Source organism: Molothrus aeneus, chromosome 9 (assembly GCF_037042795.1).
Source record: "Molothrus aeneus isolate 106 chromosome 9, BPBGC_Maene_1.0, whole genome shotgun sequence".
NCBI classification, from domain to species: domain Eukaryota; kingdom Metazoa; phylum Chordata; class Aves; order Passeriformes; family Icteridae; genus Molothrus; species Molothrus aeneus.
In genome coordinates this window covers 15,085,806-15,108,638 of record NC_089654.1, presented here as the reverse complement: position 1 = coordinate 15,108,638, position 22,833 = coordinate 15,085,806, and the positions used below count along the sequence as shown (strand labels likewise).

The following is a 22,833-nucleotide window of genomic DNA, read 5'->3' as shown; positions in this document are numbered from 1 at the left end:
GATGCCAGGGGCCCATCCTGCTCAGACACCACCCTCCAGGGCTCTCTGGCACCACAGGACTTCAGTCATTTGTTGGCCAAATCATTCCATATGTTAGTGCTAACAAAAATATTTCCTGTCACACCTTGAAGAAGCCACTGTATCTTGCCATGCCTCATTTTCTCCCTTTATAAACCAGAGCTAAATACTTCTTTTAACTGTATAGTAGTACTGTAAAAATCCAGTGCTGTTTCCATCTCTGAATATCCCTCCATATTATCTAATTTCTGTCCCCTAATTAACTCAACTGCTACTCCATCACACTTTGAATATTGCTTGAAGAAGGAAACAAAGCCTCTGTGACTAAACAAGTAAGCTTTTCTCCCACCTTTCTCTCAAATATTGTCCACTGTGACCTAAGTGACACTGGGGAGCACTGGTATCATCACCATCTGCTGAGGTGCAGCACCCAAACAGGGACAGATAGAATCCCCATAGTCCTGGGACAGACATGGCTTTGGCAGCCACTGGCCTGCCACATAGTCAGTGTTCATGCACAGTCAACTTCACAAGAAGGAAAAGGATTAGCAGCACTTCTGGTCAAAGCAAAGGAGATAGCACGAGTTCAAAATGACTTTCCCGTGACCACACAGGAAATCTGCAGTGAGATGGAGGGTATGACCGGAGACTTGTGACCATGGCTCATGCTGGGCACGGCAAGGGGCCACCCCTTCAGCAGTGGTGGAAAGGCACATGCACATGCTTCTGAGATATGGATACAGAATGAGCTTAATGCCTTTCCTTGGCATAACCCCTCTGCAACGTGCTGCAACTGGCCTAAGAGGTGAATTAAAAGTGAACTCTCTCTCAGCACTTGCATTGGATTTCTTTGCTTTGGACTTCATTTCTCATAAGCAGAGCATTATTTAAATCTAGTGAATTGAATTTTAAAAAGAAAATAAATTCTTATGCCTATTAGAAAAAAACCAACCCCAACATGAAACAGGTCTTCTGCCTTTTGTGAGAGTCATCTGCAACACACAGCCATGGAGGGTCTGTCCCATGGGTACTGAGCACTGGTGGCAGCCAGCAGCAGTTCCTGGCAGGAACTGATTTCACTGGTTTCCCAAAGGTAAGTGCATCAGCACAGATCTCTGCCTAAGACAACGGAGGGCAAACACAGGAGACACATACCTTCAACAAGAAGGCCAAAGGTGGCAGCAGAGCCATGGGACTCCGCTGGCTTGGCAGGGTGGGGATTGCTCAGAAGTGTGGGTAATGGCAGCATGTTCCCGGTGAGCACCACAGATGTCACATGCCCTGGACACAAAGATTCTTCCATCCCCATAAAAATGGAAAAACTTATTTTGAAGGGCAGGGGGAGGGGAACAGAGAAATGTAGAAACAAATGGGTTCAAACAAAGTTTTATGAGGAGAGCTGGAGTGCACTCAGCCTGTAAAACAGCCCATGGTAGTGTCAGGCCACCACTGGGCAAAGGTACTTCATGATGGTGTATAATCAGGTTTTATGAGAGGGATACCACTGTCAACAGGTGATTGAATGGCTTTTTGCATGATGGACCTTGCCAGGGATCAGCAGGGGGAAGGACAGAGATGGCCATTTACCTTGACATGCTTCTTCCACACAAGCCAAACTAATTGCACACGTCAAAAGGAAAAGGCAATGCATGGCTTTCATCCGCTCCTGATAACGATCAGATAGGGCTCTTCCTGTCTTCTCCAGCAGCCCTTCCTCCAGCATAGCTTGCAGAGGAGAAACAAAGTACAGCTTTGAAGGTCAGGTAATGGCCTAATTAAAGCAGAATTCCAACTCCAACGCTGTGGCCCTGCCCTTTTAAAGCACAGTACTGGGTCAGGCTGTCAGTTGTGGTTTAGTGCACTGGTGCTGTTAGCACACCCCTAGTAATATGCTCTTTGGCTTAACATGGGTCATCTGACAAGAAGGTTTCTAAATAATTGCAGCAAGTGCAAAAAGACATGTGTTCATTTTAAAGCAGTTATTGCCCTGTGAAGGGTGCCTACCCCCAGCCCTGCTGGAGATGGGGAGAGTTTTCAGAGGCCATGAGAGCAGGTCTCCCCTTCAAACACCAAAGCACAGAGTGGGTAGTCAGGGATGGGGAGGTTGCTACAGAGGCCTTTGCAAAATAGTCAGGCAGAGTTTAAATCTGTTACTTGCCTAGAGCTCCAAAAAAGTGTGCAGTGGACCTGCAAGTATGAAAAGCCCTGGGAGATCTGCTCTCTAAAACAGGTATGATGTTTTACCCCTCAATTTGCATAGACATGTATTTATGGCCCACTGGTATTTCTTTGGAGTGAAGGGGAAGTAATATTCCTTTTGACAGCATTACTGTATGGCAAGGGCACAGGTGCTCCTGGGCTTGTTTTCAGTTAGACACAGGCCTGAATGTATAGTGAAAAGTGAAAAGGTTTTTTTGGCATGATCTCAATCCAATATCCTCATGCTTTCATTTTGTATGACTAGTCCTTGCTAGGGCAGGGAAAGATGCTTGCTTTCTTTTTCAAAATGAAGTAAAATAACCTCTTGTTACCCTGTTAAATATTAATGGAGCTTGGACAAGAAGGATGTCAGTCTGGGAACAAAGTGTTCTATATAATATGCTGCTTTCTGTGTCTCCCCAATTCCTTCCACCAGCTGCATACTTCACCACAAGGCTAGCCCAAGACAGGGCTCTGACACACCACTGTTCCCAACAGCTACAGCTGTCCAAAAGGATCAGATCACCTTCTCTGATCTTTTTCTCATTGTTTTTTAAACAAGAGGTTAATATAGCAGGCAAACAAAGAAGGTAATTGTGACATTTCTTTTCAAATCTTCAGAAGCAAGAATCAGACCTGGGGTGAGAAAAGCAGGTGCAATTGCTGCTCTGTAATCCACTAACGCTGCCAGCACAGACAGCTTTTCCTGTTCTGACTCTTTTCCAAATCAGTCAAACTAGCTGCAACATTCAGTACATAGTTGTATGTTGCTTTATTTCTCACTTCAGAGCCTAGGATTAATTCTGGTATCCCAAATAACAATATCTTGTTTCCTGATACGGCCAACAACAGCAAGTTTGATTCATAACTCATGAGCAGTGCTGCAAATGCAGCACTCCCCTGACACCTACACCTGTTTTTTGACCCTTCATGGTGCCTGAAACATGACAGGCAAGTACAAAAATTAAATTCCGTATTAAGACATAAATTATTACTTTATTATATTAAAATGCTAGAGGTTAGCACACATTAATTGGGAACATTAGTCATGCCAAGGTAGAAAGTTCTACAGGAAGAAGATTAACGAAAAGACAGGAGCAGCCTGTGCAGGGCTCAGGAGGTCTGAATTCCTGGCTCCTCCACAATGTTCTTGCCTGGAGGCAATTCACATATATCAACACCAGTGCTATATTTGCAGATACCACACTCTTGGCTTAGGAGTGCAGTGAAAAACCCAATCTTGCTGTTATCTCAGCACACATCAGTATCAAAACAGCTCAGCAGGCAGACCCACCAGGTCTTCATTCCTCCAAACTGTTCCAGGCTGCTGTACCTGACAGCTGGCAGCAGAGAGGGGAATCCAGGGAGCTATTCCCCCCCCAGCCACAGGGCAGCCCTGCCCAGGCCCCAGCCAACCATGCTGTAGCTGGGAGAGGCTGCACACAGGCAGCAGCAGCAGCCATCAGAAGATGCAGCTTCTCAGACAGGCAAACCCACCAGAGCTTCAGTACTTACTTCTGACACAGGACAACAGTACCAGATTTTCTAACCAAAACACTGTAAAGGTTAAGGGGACTTTATTCAATACCACCCAGTAATAAACAGATATTCTGGCAGCCACACAGCAATACCTCTGACCAACACAGGCTTCCTTTGGATCTGCAGCACGACTGCACTGTGTGCCAATAAAAACATTTCTGTGCAGTAATACTAACACAGCTCTTTATCTAATTGATCGACAAAGAACAAGCATCTATACTGCCCCAAAATAGGTAAAGAAAGTGCTTACCTGATGGAGGGACTTCTCTCTGCTGGACAGATGATGCTAACAGGTGCCCAGAGATGAGTGGGAAGATGAGATGTGCCAGATGCAGCAATTCACCTCTGGCACCTGTGTTTGTCTACTTGCTTTGCACGTGCAGGGTGAAACATCTGTCTCTGATGAGTAACTGTGGGGAAGTTACTTAAACTTCTCAGTTATGCTCTGCGTCATCTAAAAGACTGGAAAATCATAATTCCTAAAACCTGAGACCAATATCCCACAACTAACCTTTCTCCTGCCTTTCAACAGACAAGTCTTCAGCTAGCAGTCAGTTTTTACCATCTCTTGGATATTCTTCACAGGAATTAGAGACGCCAACAAATGCTAATAAATCTCATTATTTGACGCATTTATTGAGAGTTGATGCATCAGCGGATGAAGCCTAAAAACCAATCCACAGAACCATAAGAAATTAAAACTAAAACCCCTCCTCATCTGAAAGGACATTCAGAGAGTGGAATCCTATCAATTTTGAAGTGATGTGGGTAAGGATTTGTACCAGCTTTAGGCAGGGTGAAAATTTGGCTTTGTTTTTAATTTACATTGCTTAAACTTTGTTTCTCAAAAATCCTTTAAGATTCTATTAGTGGCCTGTTTTTTGTGGTAGCAACATCACATGAAAACCAGCTATTTATTCCTTGAGGGTTCCCCCTGCCCCCACATGATTTGGGAAGAACAGCTGTATGGGGTTTTTTGATTTATATGGAAAGAGGAAACCACCCTGGGCAAAAAAGTCTACAGTCAGCAGAAGCAGCACTTTGTCTTCAAAGACTTAGACACAAGGCTCCCAAATGATTAATGTTTCTAACTCACATTTTTCTTGCAGATGTGATTACAGAAGAGAATATGAAGAGGAAATGATTTTTTAAAAAATTGTTAGAAATGTATGTATGTATTTTCACAACAAGGCATGAAACAACAGAAACCAATTTTCTGGCTGGTTTTAGAAGAATAAAGTCAACAATTACAAACTCAGATGCCAGAGTGTTGAAATTTGAATACCTTGTCACAAAACTAGGTATTATGCTTTCCTAGAAAGTTACAATACTTGCTCAACCTGAAAGAAAACAACCCATGAACAATTTATTACTTAACTACATGTTAACATAAATAGCTAAAGTCAGGCTCCACACTTGAAAAATTGACAAATACTGTCAAGTATCACAACATTTAGCTTGCATTGCTTTTAGTTATGGAGTATCACAGACTTGAAGAAATTTTAGAACATCCAGTATAGCTGTGGTACCCAGATCCCCATTTCCTATTCTTCTGCAGTACCTTTGCAACTGGACAGGAAGACTTACAGTCTTCAATCATGATTTGAATTTGGATAAACAAAATGAGATTGGCATGGGAGAGAGTCTATTTTGGATTTTAAACACATCTTTTTCATGCCTATGATAAAGGACAAGAGAGTTTAAATTACCACACACAAATCAGACATGAAATGATGCAATTAATTTGAACAATCATCTGTGAACATACAGGATAAACCATGATGACATCAGGGTTTCTCCCTCCTCTCTCAGTCACAAGGTACACAATTGCCTTGGAAAACGTTGTCAAAGTAGCAACAAGCTTTAACATTAGGATCTTTAATTGCAGAAAGCTCTTTTAAACTTGTTTCCTAGGTACCTGAATTGAGCACAGCCCCAGCTGTACTCAGATGCTGAGAGACACAAAGAAGCTGGGTTTTGAAAGCACATTCATGCATCTGCCTGTGCCTCTGACTACTTACAAGGTTTTCAACCTTGTCTTCAAAAGCTGCCTTTGGCCTTGTAATTCACTCTTCATTTTTCTTGAACTTTCTTGGTTGGGTGAGTTGGGGAAGACACAGTATAGAACCAAAGATAGACATAAGCTTACTGCAAAGCTTTGCTCAATAAAACCTGTTGATTGCAGCCTAATTCTCATCCTGTCAGGCACTTTTCCTGCACAAAGTTTAAAAAAAGAAAAAATATCCCCCCTGGGTGAAGTATCCTTGCCAGATACATGGGGTAGACGCATGCAAACTGTCCTAGGTGCTGTCAGCAGCACACACGAGCTAATGCAGCACAACACACCAGTGCTGCCCCCACACACAGGACAGGGACCTCCACTGCCACCAGGCTCTCAAAGGTGACCCTGAGTAAACACCGAGTTTGATAAACTCCATACTGGGGTGTGATCTCATGTCCCACAACAATACCTGCAAGATAAGACTTGTCCTTTGGAAGACTTGTGGAGGAACAAAAACTAGCACACTATCTCATAGAGCCAGCTGAGAAAAGGGACAGACTGAACACAGATGTCATACACTCATACATATTTTTCCACACACTAGGGGGTAAAAAAATAAAAGGACACTGACAAAGAATGTTTGCTAGTGTGGGGAGGGCACTGACACGTTCCTGTTTTGCTCTGTTTTAAGGGGAAAACTCCCTGTTTGCCTTACAAAAAAACCCTTTAAAAACCTTGTTGAAAACTTTTGTGGAAAACATTTACAGCCATTTTTGCTGACAGTAAAACTCATGTTTCTAACCATCTCTCTGAAGTAGCCTTTAGTATTAACAGATGTCTTGTTGGAATCTGCCTGAGCCAGTGAACTCACTCTGAATGGACACCAAAAAAAAGTGCAGCATTTTTGCTCCACATAATCTGAACATTAAGTTGCTTTCTCCCAGATTTTACGGATTTGACTTCTATCATGCAATTATTATTTTATCTTCAAGAAGCAAAGACCTCAGATGCAGAGCACATGAGGCTACCAGTCAATGTAATTTACTTTTCCAGATCCATAGCTTAGCTGTCATTAGTATTGGAGCAGTGTGGGAAGTAGGTATATGGTCTGGGCTATAAATAGGAGACATTTCATTTGGTGGTGTACAGGCCTTGCTTATAATAGCAGCAGCCTCGATGGCTGCAGCTTTAAGTTTATTAATTCAGTCAGGAGAAGGCACTGAAGATCCAAAGCAGATAATTAGGCCAGAGACAGCTATCATAGCTGTTAATTTAAGCAATTACTGCAATATATAGTGGTTTATATTTCTGCCTGTACTTTCCTCTGTTCTTTACAGACTGTCTTTGCAGACGTAAATACACCCCTCCTTCCATATCAACTGCTTTGCATGATGTTTGTCCATATTTACACCCATTGTTACACACTGCTGTGAGGCAGTCTTCACAAAGCCAGCCTGTAACTGCACAAGTCTCTAGCATTCCTTCTCCTCTTGCCAATTCTCCAAGCCATACAACATTTTTAAAGTTATTAAATTCTAAATAAAGGAGATTAAGGATTCCAAATTCTATTCTGTGCTAAAAACAGCAATCAATAATTGTCAAGACTGTAATAGTGCCTTTAGGCCCTCTAGGCCATTATTCTCTACACTAGCTTTTCTCTTTTTTTGGTAAAGAGACAGCTTATAATATTTTCCAGTAACTGCTGCATCAAACTCAGAGTTCTGGTAGAGTTAGAGCATTCAAATTATCATACCAAATTAGGTATGTTTCTCTTTCAAAACAGAACAAGGTTTTTCATTATTGGTAAATAATGAAACTGTGTTTGAAATAACACATACATGTATACAGCATAGAAGTGAATTATTTCTTAAAACATCAGAGGAATGCAATACCTGTATACTTGAACTATAACCACAATTCCCATGAATCACCATTTTAACCTATTTTGTTCCCAATTTTAACTTTTTTTTTCAATAGGAAGATTATTCTCTGTGCAATTATTTTGACAGTCATATTTATTACAAAAGGTTAATGTCTGTGTGTAGCAAATGTGAGAACGGATTCAGGATCAGCCTTGTAAGTGTGCAGGAAAGGGGCAGAGAATGTTTATCACAGTATTTTCCATTTTTATGAGGATGCAGTTGGTTATTATAACAAGGTTAAAGGTCTCAAAGCCTTCATTTTTAGGCCACAGGTGTTCTTTGTAGAGTTTTTTTTTTTAATAAAGAAAATTATTAGTCCTTTAAATTAGCTCTTATTGAAAGTTACCACATCTGTGTTATGTGGTAATGAAGCTGGGGGAGGAGGTCATAGCAGGGGACATGTGCTTGAAGAAAACATCTGGGTAGTGCTTTGACATTCACTAGCAACTTTTTTATTTTATTAAAAAGTAAGGAAATTATATTGAAATCAATTGCAAGATGCAAACAATAAATAAAATGAAAATACAGGATCTGAAAAAAAAAATGGTTGGAACAAAAACCACCTTTCCCTTCTATTGCTCCCCTCCCATGAATTCCAACTGCTGAGATTAATTACATGGGCAAATGGCAGCATCAGTTAAAAATGGTTCAACCAGTACCTACCACATACACTAGTAATTCTGTCTTTCAGAGGAGGAGCTACTGTCATTTTAAATACAGCTTTTTGTTGTATTGCAACTTATTTTGGCTGTCATTCTATTTTACTACATCATTTCAGAAACAGGTACAGTGACCTTAGGAAGTCCTCTAAATAGGCATTTTTTTCCTCCACTTTCCCCAGCTGATAAAAGCAGAGACTTTGTTTCCTGTGCACAATTACACCTATCACTTCCATTCACAGGAGCAAGGAAAAATCTATTTTTTCCTTGCTCCTGTGACAAAAGGGAGATGTAAAGCCATCAAAATCCTCGAGTGGAAGTTGCGGAATAATTCCATGATGGTTTTTAGTCGTCAAGGCTGATAACTACATACTTAGGAACTCCTGCATTAACTCCTGACCCCTTGGCAGGGTCAGATGATGTTCAGCTCCTTAGCACACACAGCCAGGGATGTTTATAGGGCAGTGGTTACAGTATGCCTCAGAAATCATAAACAGCAGCATACCCATGCTCACTGTATTTTCTTGTTCTAAGTCCTTGCTTACAAATGCAAATGACATTTCTAGTCTACTCAAGTTCTTACACCACTCTCAGCACTGCAGTAACTGAGGCTGTTCCCATACCATGGCAATTGGTTGGTCATTAGTTTCCTCAGGCAGGGAAGCACAAAGGTATAAATCCTCTGTTTTAATGCCAGTTTTCTGTTCTTACAAATCTTGGCTTTAATATCAAGAACTTTTCACTGACACTTTCAAGCACAGTGTATAACTCCTACAAACTTAAAACCTATCTGGTCACAAAGCCCATGCAAGTTCTGAGGGCCTCTAAATATATTTGGTTATAGCTGTATGAAATTATTACAGAAGAGCTACACTCCAGCTTGTCTCTCCCCTCCAAAATCACAATAGCTGCTAACGAAGTTCACAATACTGTATAACAACATGCTCCAGAAAAAAAGCATTCCATGTGAATGTGACATGCAAATATTAAGACAGGACACCAGACTTCTTTTCTTTCCCCTTCCCAATGGGTATTTTATTTTATAGCATTTGCATTAGGTAATCAACTGAAACACTTAAACAACAGAAAGCTGGCAGCACAGTGAGGGAAAATGGAGATTATTTCTCAAACAAATAGCCGTGACAAAATTGTTTCAAGTTGGAATAGTATTGCACAAATGAATCAATTTACGGAGGGTGAGTGGGAGCAAGCATCTTCAACATGGATTGTGAGGAAAAAAGGCACTATTTAGCTGTGTGTTTAGCTGTGTGTGTGTGTTTAAAAATAAAAAGGTCATGAAGCACAATCCATGTTTTTCAAAATTACATTCAGTACTGCTTTAGAAATGCTCACAAACCTGTCTCTTTTGCAGAAGCTATGGAAAGCTGCTGATGTAAGTATCAGACAGTACAAGTGTACAAACATTTATAATTATGCTCCAGGTAAGTCTCAAGAAGAGAGGCTCTTTCTATAAATACTGCTGCAAAGGTTACACAGTTGCATAGGCTTACAGTAAAGGAAGCATCCATCCAACTAAGCAGCCTTAAACTTTCTTTAAGTTCAATCTCTAGTAGTCATAAAATATGCTCTAACTTTGAAGAGCTAGATTGGCAGTGCACTTGAATCAGGCTTTTCCACTGACTGCTTAAGCAGCACAGCTCAGACAGTATCATCCACACACCTTTTTGTCACATACACCTTTAAGTATACATATACACATTAAGCCAGGTAAGCTTAATGGAAAATTTTAACAGAAGTGTAAAAAAAAAACTGAATTTTTCCCAGTATAAGATAGAATTACTCTGAGATCATCAATAAGCAAAAGTTTATTCCGGTAATGTAAAAATAGCTAGGTATCTTCAGAAAACCTAAATACCCAGAAAAGGCATTTCAAATGATCAGGGTGGGCTGGTTCTCCACATCCTACATTGTATAGCTATACATTTTAATGTGTGTTTGAAAATGAAGCCATAATCAGCATACCAATAAAAGAGAGATTGCTAGAAAATCCACCCAGAACAAGCAGGAATGTGCACAGAGGACATTCTGCATCCTAGCCTTGGGTCTGCTTATAGATGCCCTAAGAAAATAAAAGTGAAATTCTTGTTGTGTGGCTGCAGAATTATTAAGGGAAGGAGCTAAAAGCACTGTTGCTCTCCTGCCAGCACTGCCCAGAGTATCACAAGTGCCCCAAGCATGCTGTGGGCAGGGCTGTGTAGTCACCTGCACAGCAGGACCTCGTGCCTCGGGCTGACATCAGGAGTTTCAACAGGGCTAGAGTTGTGCACAAAATCTGGGTGGCACTTTTGTACAGAAAGTACACAACAGTGTCACAAAATCTACTCTCAACTATATGTAGATATATGAGCGTTTCAGCACCTTTCAAATGAACTCAGCCCTGCGAAAAGCCAATCTCACTCCTCTACAGAGAGTACAGTGACTCCACTATAAAGATCTGTGTTCAGGAGGCTGCATAATAGTTTACTGACCATACAACCTGCAAAAACAAAACTTCACATATTGCTGCTTTCCTCTATGAGTCATTAAGGGAAAATACATGAAATAAATAATATTTATATACCATCAAATATTTTTAATGGCAACAACTTGGATTGTTCCTGTTTCTAAACAGAAAACAAGTAGAACAGATTATTAAAAAATCTGTAAAGCTCCTTTTCCTAAACTGTCTTTTAGGAAATCCAATTTGATAGTTGTAAATTCAAATTATTCTAAGTTCACAGTTGTCCTTAATAGATATAAAAGCAGATAGTCTTGTCTGCAGTCCTTGTGTGTTCTACAGATGATCACATTTTCTGAGTATACCTGAAATCAGTACCACTCCAACTGTTGTTAGCATTTCTAAAAACGTTCCTAAAATTCTTGTTTGTCTCAACCATCACAGTTCACAGCAAAGAACAGGAAATTATAGCTGATTAAATAAAATGTGTTATCTTACATGAACTATGAAAAATATATTGCTCTTTTAAAAGTAAAAAAAATTGCATTGTTCTATTGGTTTTGTTATTGGAGACTCGTAATTAAGAAATTCTAAATCCTGGAAGGAAAAAAAAGCAACATAACTTTCAAAACTGCTTACAGAATAGAAGAAGTTTCTGTAGACCCTACTGAAATCAGTAGAAGTTTTGTCTATTGTTTTCTGGTCAATAGAGAAGCAATTGTACATACCTACTTAGATGAATATTTTGCATTTTCTCTTAGCAAGCTCATCAGCTCTCTTAGAGGTGCTCTGCTGAAAATTCTGAAGGAGATTCAAGAAGATAAACTAATCTGAATTAGAATAACATAGTAAAAAATCTAACATAAAACTATCACTGAGCTCTTTCCTGGGACTATAGATATTTATTTTACTTTTAAAAAAGGTGTCTGCTTTTCAGTTAAAACTTTTAGATCTCCATTAACTACTTTTTGTGTATGACTCCTCAGTTCCTTTCATTAGCTAGGAAACATGTCTTCATGTGTGACCTAACACATCCTATATCCAAAGATGTTGGCATTATTATTATTATGTCAACAGACAAGAACAAGAACAGGAAGTCTTATGCATGGTTCATGCTATATAAATGGTGACTTACGAGAAGGAACTTCCCTGATTATTTGGGAAGAACAAAGAGAGATCTATTTTTAAAATCAGAAGGGAAAAATCTAAGAAAACAAAGAAACTGCAAGATGTACTTGATAGTCTCTCATTATCCTCTCTGTAACTGGGCTGTTGCTTTTGGCTGCAGACATCCAGTTCACAGACCATTTTCCATTTCCTTTGTTTTCATTACAAGAGCAAGCTGGTTAAAGAAACTCCACTTGGTAATTTTAAACTAAACCTTCAGTATCATACCTTAAGAATTTAAACCTTTCCCACCATTCCTTTCTTTGTCTCCTCAGTGCCTTCCCAATCAAATCTTGTGAAAAGCACTTTTAAGAAAAGGCAGGTGGAAGCTGTGTAGTCATATCTTTAAGAAAATTCAATAGGAAAAATTCTTGCAGTGCTCCATGGCCATTTGCTATAATGCAGTGGCCCCAAACATCTGTTCTCAAATTTCAATTTACTTCATTTGCCAGGTGTTTCACATTCTTAATAATTGCAACTCACAAATTCACAACAGTCACGTAAGGCAGTTACATAAATACAATTATGTCTATCAAGTTCACTGCACCTTTCCCAACCAGACTGCATATGACAATTTTCTTCTTGTTCTCTTACCCTAATAAAAGGATGAAGACTGCTTTTCTGAAAAGAAAATCCCTGGAAAACATTCTGGTATTGAAGTCAGAGAGGTCACTGAAGTGCATTTCAGCAATGTCCAACAGTTAACTCAACCAGGAAGTAGATGTGATGTTTTTCACTTCACACATAACAGAACCAGTGCAAAAAACCCCACTTTAAACTAATTACTTTAAACCTTTTGGTCCAAATACATAAAATAAGCAGTATTTACAGCATTTTACTCCTTTTGTAAATGCAATGCTTTAAAACACATTATAAAGCACCTCAGTAAAAATATTCTACAGATAAAAGTATTGAAGTAGTAGGAAAACCCTAGCCATACCACAGCTCACTAGTAGAGTCATAATATGGATTCACCAATACCTCAGTTTACAATTATTACAAAGAATCCATGGAGAAACTTACTGAATTTACAATTTTTATACCATTGTGTAAGGATCAACTAGAACTGCAGACAATACCAAATTTCTTTGTAGTTTTCCCAACCTCAGCCAGTGGTGGTGGTGATCAAAAAAAAAAAAACCAATCCAAAAAAACCCCCAACAAAATCCCCACTGCTGATTCTTTAACTTTTTACAATATTAATGTGAAAACGACATTTTTAACACCAATGAGTAGTTGTAATTTTTTAATAAAACCACATATATAAATATGGGCAATTCCAGCAGCAGCATTTCTCAGCAGAACATGATTAACCATCCCAATTAATATCATGTGACATGATTCACTAAAACAAAGCACAGATGTCAACCAGTTATTAGGACTACTCATACTGTATACAACCAAAATTTCCATGTTGAAAGCTGGGGAAAAATGATTTCCTCTTCACAGAAGTATAAATGAAAATAAATTGCTCTGAAAATTAAAAAGAGCATCAATAGAAGTGGTTTTTTGATTGTTTACATTTTCAAATAGGACTGCCGTGTTTTAATTGCTCCAAATTACATTGTAGATTTCTTCAGGTTAAGGATATTGACTCCCACTGAAAATATTAGTTAGATAAAAGAAATGAAGCCTTTGCTTCTGGATTACCAACACAGCTATATCCAAAGCCCTGGAGGTGATCCACAACCCACTTTTCCTGTATAAAGAAATGTCTTGGAGGTCTACAAGCAATCTAGTTTCCATGGTTGAGGACTAAGATGATGATGTGGCCAAAGATTTAGGTCCATAAATCTAATAGTATAGCATTCTTAGTTTGATTTAGGGTAAATCTTTTCATAGAAAAAGTTTTGAGCCAGAATATACAATTCTCCATCTTTTTCCCGAACTGCATGTGCTCTGACAAACTGAAATTGCTCCAGTGCAAATTCATAGAACTCATTCTCCATTTTCCAGATTTCAGACTGCTGTAGCTTGGCAATAGTTTCTTTTGTGGGAAGTTTTTTCTCAGTTGTTTTCCTAAGATGCGACTTCTTTCCTAAATGCAAAATGAAAGCAATAGCTTCACTTTCAAGTTCACGTGCTCAAAAAATGTTTACAGTCCTTTTGTTATTTACAGAGGTTTTATATTCTCAGTGTGTTGATAAACTGCATTAGAAGAAGCAGGCTTTAATCCAAAATTTATTAACACAACATGCAGAGTTGGAAACCTGCAGCCTCTCTCACTCAATGTTTATGAATTTTGCATCCATTCTTTCAATTCTTCCTGTTTGCTCTAATAAACCCAGGGAAGGAACATTCATTTAAGGAGTAAGATTACTCCATATAATGGACCTGGAGCAAAACTGGTCTTTCAAAATTAATTATTTATATGCTAATCTGGTATCAAATGTTAAGAATTTTAGAAACTGCAGAGACTTCTTTCATAGAATCATAGAAACATTTATGTTGGAAAAGACATTTAAGGTCATTGAGTCCAACCACAAACCTAACATTGCCAAGTCCCAGTCAGCCATGTCCCCAAGTGCCACATCTACACATCTTTTAAATACCTCCAGGGAAGGTTATATTCAACTCAGACTACCAAAAACCTCCCTGTTCTGGTGTAGCTCTCTGTAGCTCTCCATAAAAGAGAAAAAAATCTTGTTTTCACATGACTTCAATTGTCTATTTCTAATCAAAATATAATCTCTACTAATAGCATTTAAACCATTATTCTCCCATCTAAATAGGATACTATAGTCTTATCATAAATTATACATAAGCCATATCCCTGTTGCAGAGTTTCTCAGACAAAGATGACCAAAATGACGACCAGATTTTCCCCAAGGAGTGCTGTTGCTTTCTAATTAACTTGTTAATACTACATATCCAGGCTCTGTACATCAGATCCTTTTCTCCCTCTATTTGCAGCAAGGAGCCCTGCTAAGATAGATCTTCTCTTCATCATAAATTGCATGGCCAGCTCCTAGAAACTGAGCTACTTCTTGTAGCTAGGAGTGCAGGAAGATAAAATCTACTTCGGTCTCTGCATCCCTCAGGCTTTATTGCTCAGCCAACCAGGCTGCATTGAGCACAGGGCTTCTGAGGAAATGGAAATCTGCCACATCAGCTACTTTAAAAAGCTGAAGCCACTGTAAAACTTTAAAAAAAATATTCTGTTACAAACATATCACAATGTTACATGCAGTATACCTACACATCTACCTTTACCCCAGCCTTAAATATTTATCATTTGTGTGAGGCAGAAAGATACTTGGGCTAGCATCACCCCTGAGAGAAAGAGAGAGAAAGAGAGAGAGAAAGAAAGAAAGAACTGAGAATCTTTGAAAAGGAGTTTGTTTCTTATATAGGAGCATCATCCAGCTGAGAGGCAAACCTGGCAGAGACTCAAACTATTCACCTAGATCTAAACAATTTACACTAAAAAAGGCAGAAAGTGGTTGAAAACTCCATGAATCAACTATTTTAATACCTGTCCGGTACAGTTCTGTGGCACCCCTGAAGAACCGGGGCAGAGCTGCCTCCAATAACATGATAAAGTCTTCAAGCTCTTCAGTAACTCCCACTAGGAAGTATTCATTAATCAGATTGTATTTGGCTTGTTCCAAAGCCCATCTGCTTCCCACATTCCTAAAATGACAGAGAACAATTATATCAAGTTCCAATGTCAGCCAACAATCCTCAGTCCCTAGATGGAGATTACTTCACAACAGGACATTTGTATAGGAAAGGCAAGACTTATTCCAAGTTATAACTATTGCTAACTTCATTTCCCTTTGCAGTTCCTCTCATTTGTGTTCTCACCTAAAAATGTGACTCCTCTACTTATAAAATAGTCTAAACAAAAATATCCAGTGTGTGTGTGTATATGATTAATGCCTCTATTCAAGCAATTTTTTGGGGATTTACACTGTCTCAATATTAATACTCTGTCTCTACTTTCACATTAGATACCAGAAATCTGGCAAGAGCATACCTTCCCTTTTGCATCTTCTTTCTTTCTCTGCTTCTCCACATGGCCAGAGAGTAGACAGGTATGAACAACAGGCACTGAAAGAGGAGCTCCCAAGTGGCCATTTACTTTGCTTATGTTTGAATGAACAAAACCTTTGACAAATAATTGCCCTTGCTATCACTCAATCTTTCAAAAACTCTATGGGGTTTTTTTTGGGTTTTTTTGCTTAAGAGTTTTTTAAAGTCTTTGCCATTATTATAAAATATTTTGCATTGACAGATGGACACAATTTGCTTTTGTTTCAGTTTCTGCTAAGTAGCATTGACTACTGGATATCTGGTAAACATTTAAAAAGACGATAAATTTATCCTGATCTCAATTATTGTGTATTCCCCAGGAACTTTGGGAGCTTGAACTAAAATATATCCATTCCAAAAGAAGGATTCTGTAGTCTGACATAACAGAAAAATGTCAAGACTTTAAATCTGCAAAAATGATTTTTAAAATTGAAAACATGTTTTCCCTCAAAGCACTGCTGATACAGTATTGTAACATACTGCTAGTTTAAAGAAGTGCAAAACTGTTTCAGTAAATCCATCTTTAACAGAAAACACTCAAGTATCCACTGCTTCACTCTGTTCAGTCCCTCACACTTTTATCAACTGGACTACATATTGAAATTTGTTAAAGTTTAGATTTCAGCACTGATGTACTTGATGAACAAGCTACATTCATCTCCCTACCAGCATTCTGAGCTGTGGCCACAGAAGAATGGAATTTGAAGCCAAAGTTTCTCTGGAGCACAGTCGGAACCTCCAGCTGCCACACATTCATCAAAGGTCTGGAACAAAGACAAAATTGAGCTGAGCTTTAAAATCTCATCTATGTATCTAACATCTCAAACACATATATGATGTTTTAGAAAAAATGTCAAGCCTTGCTTTCACAGTGTTATCAGGATGATCTACTATCTCAGCTAAACAGTACTTGGACAGTCCTTTATGGTTACAAGTAATGAACAATTGATCTTACCTGATACATTGATATACCTTTGATATAACTTTAGCAAAGGCTATTTGTCAAAACTAGCAAAAATAGTCAATAACTGTTGGTATAATTATTTTCCCCTATAAAAGAAGTCACTAAAGATACAGCATCAAATGCCATGAGGAATTGTGTGATCCTGCAACAGCTGGGTCTTTTTTAACATAAACATTGTGCATTTTGTCTTTTAGATTAAACAAGCTTCTATTACATTGAATAATGAGAAATAATTGCCATTTCAAAGGCTAATTTTGTTTTGGCAATCAGAAGAACTGAAAAGAAGTTGTTCACAGAATATTCCATACAATATTGCTCTTGATGTGGATACACTGCTGTAGTAACAGAGTTTCAACTGCAGTAACACAGTTACAATAGGAACTCCATTAGCATGGCAGGGAATTTGTAAATGCTTTACTGTGTCACCATAAAGGAAGCACTTGTGATACTTCTAATCACGATATAAGGCCTGTATCTAGGATATATTAAAAAATAATAGATCCCATGGACAACTTTTTAGATTGCTTCTTCAGTATAATTACAAGTTTCTGTTCAAAGCAACTATGTAAAAACACATTTGTGTAATTATTTGGGGTTAAGAAAAAGGACAACATGATTTGCTTTTATTTTGAGGTGAAGTTTATGAGATAATCTGAAAAAATTATTGATACTATGCCAAAGCAGGGAGTAAACTATGGTGCCTTGGTTCACATCGAACTCTGAGTTTAGAATAGCTTGTACATGTCACACATCATAGATAAAAATGCAGCTTAAGTGGGAAAACAAGACATTGGTATGCTTTTCCTAGCATAGTTCTCTAGGGAAAATCTGCACTGATCTATTGTTAAATGCACCTCCTAAATTATGAATGTTTATACTAAAAATGAACTGGCATCTATGCAAAGAAAGATTTCTTTGCTTATACCTGCAGGTTATTTTACAGTTAATAAGCAAGAGGAAGCAAGCCATTTTCTAAGTAAGCTGAAATAGGACAGACTTCCTTCCACACTTCCTCTTATGCACCTACCTTGGCTGCTCCATCCAGAGATTTATTATAAGAAACACTTGCCTCTACAGACTCTGCATTTGGAGCCAAGCTAACTATGACTGGAAGCACAGGGTACAGAAAACAACCAAGTTTAGAATTCTTCTATATAGATGCCATGGTATGGACTAGGAGGGGCCAGAGTATAAAATACATTGAGATTCCTTCCCACTAATAAAGGAACAATTGAGTTTCACTAGAAGTAATTTCTGATCTTCCCCACTTTTCAACTCTAGAGCTTTTCATTAATCTACTGTAACACATACTAGAATAAAGACACTGCAATTGGCTCAATCCATTTTTGAGCTTAATTTTAAGCTAAATTTTATAACTAATGTATGCAAAATTTACATCATCTATATATGGACAGTTCCCCAGAGACACTTCGGAAAAATAGTACTACCTGATTTACATGAAAGAAGCCAGAAGCTTGATACAGTAAATCAATTTCACTTCAAATGAACTTGAAATGCTTACAGAACATTTTAAGTCTGTACAACAACAAAGTCTCTCAAACAAAAGAAAGTGGTATTGTAGTGATGAAATGTAAAAAGCCCCTTCAATAGAAAAACATCAAATTAATAACCCAATGCATTGCAAGCATTATAAACAGAAATGCATATGACCTTTTTCCCAGCAAATCAAAGCTTACAGTGCAGTCTACCAAGCAGCAACACTAAGGATTTTTGGCATGTTTCCCAGTGTCTACCTAACCACGTTGTTTGGATTATAATTCAAAATTAAAACAAACACTTAAATTTTACTCTTTTTAGTAAGTTTTATGTCCTAGAAACAGCTCAGACTTAGCAGCATGCTCAGCTTTCCAAGTGACTGATCTCAAGCAGGAAAGAGGAAGACAGGCTACAAAAGATGAGATCCTATCTCACTTTTTTTAAAATGCCCTTATGATATCATATCACATCACCTGTTCATCTGTTTAGCCAGTTCTATAATGACAATTTTTAATCTTAATTTCAGTTTATTCTTGAAGCTTTTCTCTTCCTATGCTGCTGTGCTTCAGGATACCTGGACAAACTGAAATGCAGTAACTGAAGATGGCGCTAAAGCCTAAATAACAGAGGACCATTTAGTTCCCAGCTGGAAAAAAAAGAGGAATGGTTTGCTCCAAATATTTAAAAAGCACTATTTAGATGTGGACAGCACACAAAATGATTATTCACAATCATTAGTTGTTATGGTGTTTATAGACTAAGCTGTATATTTTGTGTGACTTTTGCTTGTTTTTTCAATGTCTCTTGGTACTCACACAGCACTACACTAAATTGTCAACATTACAGAAAAACAGCATCAGCTTAAGAAAATATAACCACTGAAAATGTATAAAGTCTTTGACTCTGTAAAGTACAAAAGTTCATTACATTTTATAGGATTCCACACTATTCAAGCTACAATTTTGTAAACCATACTCATGTATTTTATACACTGCTTTTCTTCCCAGTATAAGAAAAATCGAAACCAACATGCCCAGAAAGGTCATACTGCAAACCATGACAGTGGATGTACAGATTCTTTCTGAAGCAAATCCATTATGGAGCCTAAATGACGTTGCCATCCTGAAACTGTATCAGTAGTCAATGTTTGAATGTGCTAACCTGAACTTGTCTACAGCCACCTAAGACGCAAGAAGTACAGAAATTTATGTGTCAGACTCCACAGTTTCCAAAAAGATATTGCAGTGTTTACATTTTTAAAAAATAGAATAAATTGGGTCGCTAATTATATGAAAATAATCAACAAAGCCAAAGCATCAGCAGTTCTACAGCTTTTGCTGAAAAAATATGTCTCAACATATTTTCAACAAGAAAAGATGTAGCCTTCTTACACAGGAGGATAAACCTAATCTGGTAATTATAATTCTGGATACCTAATAACAATTTAAAAACCTATTTTATTTAATTTTTTAACAAATTGCAACATACAGTGAAGTTATAAGGGTACAGAGAACCTACTAATGTCATGCTCTGCTCCAGTATGGACAGGAAATGGAGAATATAGCTTACAAAGCCATCACTATCACCAAGGCTGATAAAATAACAATTTGGCTTTGATCAGGGTATTTTTAAAATTGTCTTCACATTGATTTTAGTAAGTTCAGCATATATTATTAGGTGTACTTTACCTTTTTATCCCCCTGCTTTCGCCTCCGTAGCCCTGGTCTGTAATCATCTCCAAAGCGCAGAAAGTAATAGTAAGAAACTAGGCGTTCTATAGGGTCTCTTATGACATTTATGTAAATTGGTTTCTTTTTAACACCAAATCTAAAGTAAAAGAGGAAAAAACATCTTTCAAAGGACAAGTCAAAGCTTCTCATCTAATATGTAAAAGCCTGTCTTTATTGCTACAACTGAAATCCATACACAGAACACATGACACTTGAGAGGAAGCTTAATGATCACTTTATCTCATACCCAGTGCACTACATGGATGGGAAAGTAAGTTCAATTTCAGTCTGCCTAAGATGATGATTTTAAGGGTTTATTATTAAAGAAACAAAACAGATATATTGTCACATAAATAGATACTAAAAATGTTTACACAACCATCTTGACTCTAGAAATGCCTTAACTAGTTTAGCAGCCACATTCATGTTTATAATAAGTACAAGGAAGTTTGATATGGAGTTCTGGCCCTTGTGAACTGGGCTTTGCAATGCTGTGAGTGGTTTTCCTGGCAGGTCTCCAGCTGTCAGAGACATTAACTCTAATAGCAGGAAGACAGGGCTCAGAGCCCATCCATAGCCTGGGTTGAATGCATTCAGCTATGCTTATTAAATATAAGTCTAAGATAGTATCTGTAACCATATTAACTTTTCTATCTAAAGATATTAAATTTTTCCATAGACATTTACCCTAAGCAGATTTTGATGCACTCCACTACAAACAGAAGCCTGATGAAATGAGGTGGTAAGCTCATACGACACAGGAGAAAAATTTAAACCACCAAACTGTTTTGTGCAAATGCTACCTTTCAATGATCTATGCTCAAGTCAGCTTTTACAATACATTTCTCAGTTTTCTTTTCCATTCGAGATATTCTGTGGCAAATTATTATGGTATCCAAATATTAAAGAGTTTATATCACAGTGGAAATTGCAAGTGTGTCAAGTGCCCTGAAGTAAAGCTAGAAGCTGGAAAAAAAGTTCTCTTCTGTTCCTATGCAAACTGGGAAAGTGTTCTCCATCAAAAGAGGGCCATTCATGCCTAGCTTGGCTAAAACAGAGAACTCACAGTTTTAAGATGCAGTACCATGATTTCTAAAGGGGCAAATTTTACTACCAGATACTGTGCATATGAGGAATGTTAAGTTGAAAAGCTGAAGAACAGAAGTGTAGCAAAAGTAGAAGAAAGGAGGAAGTTAGAAAAAAAACAATTAATAGGCATTGCTTTTGCCAAAAACAAGCGCTACAGACAGAGAAATTGTTAAAGGCTACAGAAAGAGCACTTGATTCTCCAGTGCTGCCAGTAGAGTACCAATGACTGAGGCTGGAGCACTCTAAGGCAGAACTGCTGACATCTCTCTGCATGCCAGCTGTGACTTCCCACAGTCTGCAGAGGAGAGAGGGGTGAATATTTCAACTATTCTGATGCAAAGTCCAGGCTTTGAACTCCACCCTCTTTAAACTCCACTGAAGTGCATGAGACATGCAGGTGGTGTCCCCTTCCACAGACTGCTGCAAATGCTGGGGGAGCTGTAACAAACCATTTCCATAGAGCAGCAGACTCAGCCAATGAACAGCACATATCTGTGGGTTAATTGCAGATGTCCAAGCCCTTAGAAATGCTTGTGCTGCATTGTACAGTCGCCTGCATTTGCACATGAGCTTGAAGAACTAGTTTCAGTTACAAGTAACATAAACTTACCAGTAACATAACTTATTACTGTAACCTTATTAATAATGATAATGAATTGGCAATTGCATAGTCAAAGAACATATTTTCCCAACTATTTACCAGAGAAAATAGAGAATAAATGGATAAGAAATTTTAAAGACAAAAAGAAAAGGGAAAAAACTTAAACTTTTATTAGCATAATTTCTACATGGATGGATTACAATAACGTGTCCTCAATACTCTGAGTTATTGATGGAATCCAGTACTTTAATTTTCAGCATATTTTAAGAGGTACTTCTGATATTTCACAGTGGACCTAAGTCTGAAGTCCATGGATAAGGAAGCACTGACTCTTCTGAAATATTTTACACTTCTTAACTACAAGAATGTTCATTACAAGAACATACCTCACAGCCTTAAAGGTGTGGGCCTTGCCAAGCACAACCAGCGTATTCAAGATAATATTTTAATAATGAAAACCCAAAGTATGAGAAAGCAAGCTGTTGTGGGGAAAAAAAAAATCACTCAGGTGAAAGGACAACAAACAACAAAGACAACACAGTCCTGGAGGGAAGATGCAGATGAAAGAAATCTGTGAAATTGCTTAGATGCTTTCTAGATGTAAAATATTTTAGTTTTAAGAGTTCCAGTATCTGAAAATGTTTTCAGCTTTATGAACTAATGCATAAAATAACATTCAGCTTTGCTGCACCAGAAAGCAGTTACTCAGTTCAAGCGTTTATTAATGTTGAAGCATTTTAATTTTAAAAAGTCAAAGGAAACTAATGAATTTTGATGTATTTGATTTGATTGACTGATTTGTCAGTAACTTTTTTGCCTGTTACTTCTTGTAAACTTGGTGCTACTGATTATTTTCAGCTACTACTGTAGCTTTTAGCATTTTCTGATAATGTACAGTATTGGGAATCCACACAGGTCTCACTTCCCCATCTCATTCTTTGTAATAAAAAGTT

General features: G+C 38.0%; 1 protein-coding gene across 1 annotated transcript in view; it reads right to left on the bottom strand.

Annotated features, from left to right (window-relative positions):
* Window positions 1-9,344: 9,344 nt before the first annotated feature.
* HS2ST1 (heparan sulfate 2-O-sulfotransferase 1) overlaps window positions 9,345-22,833 on the bottom strand; it is a 79,075-nt gene continuing 65,586 nt past the window's right edge. Inside the window, exons 4-7 of the mRNA XM_066555327.1 lie at window positions 20,149-20,287; window positions 16,666-16,763; window positions 15,440-15,597; window positions 9,345-14,002 (exon numbers count right to left, since the gene is read on the bottom strand). Coding sequence (XP_066411424.1) covers window positions 13,776-14,002; window positions 15,440-15,597; window positions 16,666-16,763; window positions 20,149-20,287 — 622 coding nt within the window. The 3' untranslated portion in view covers window positions 9,345-13,775. The remainder of the gene's footprint in view (window positions 14,003-15,439; window positions 15,598-16,665; window positions 16,764-20,148; window positions 20,288-22,833) is intronic.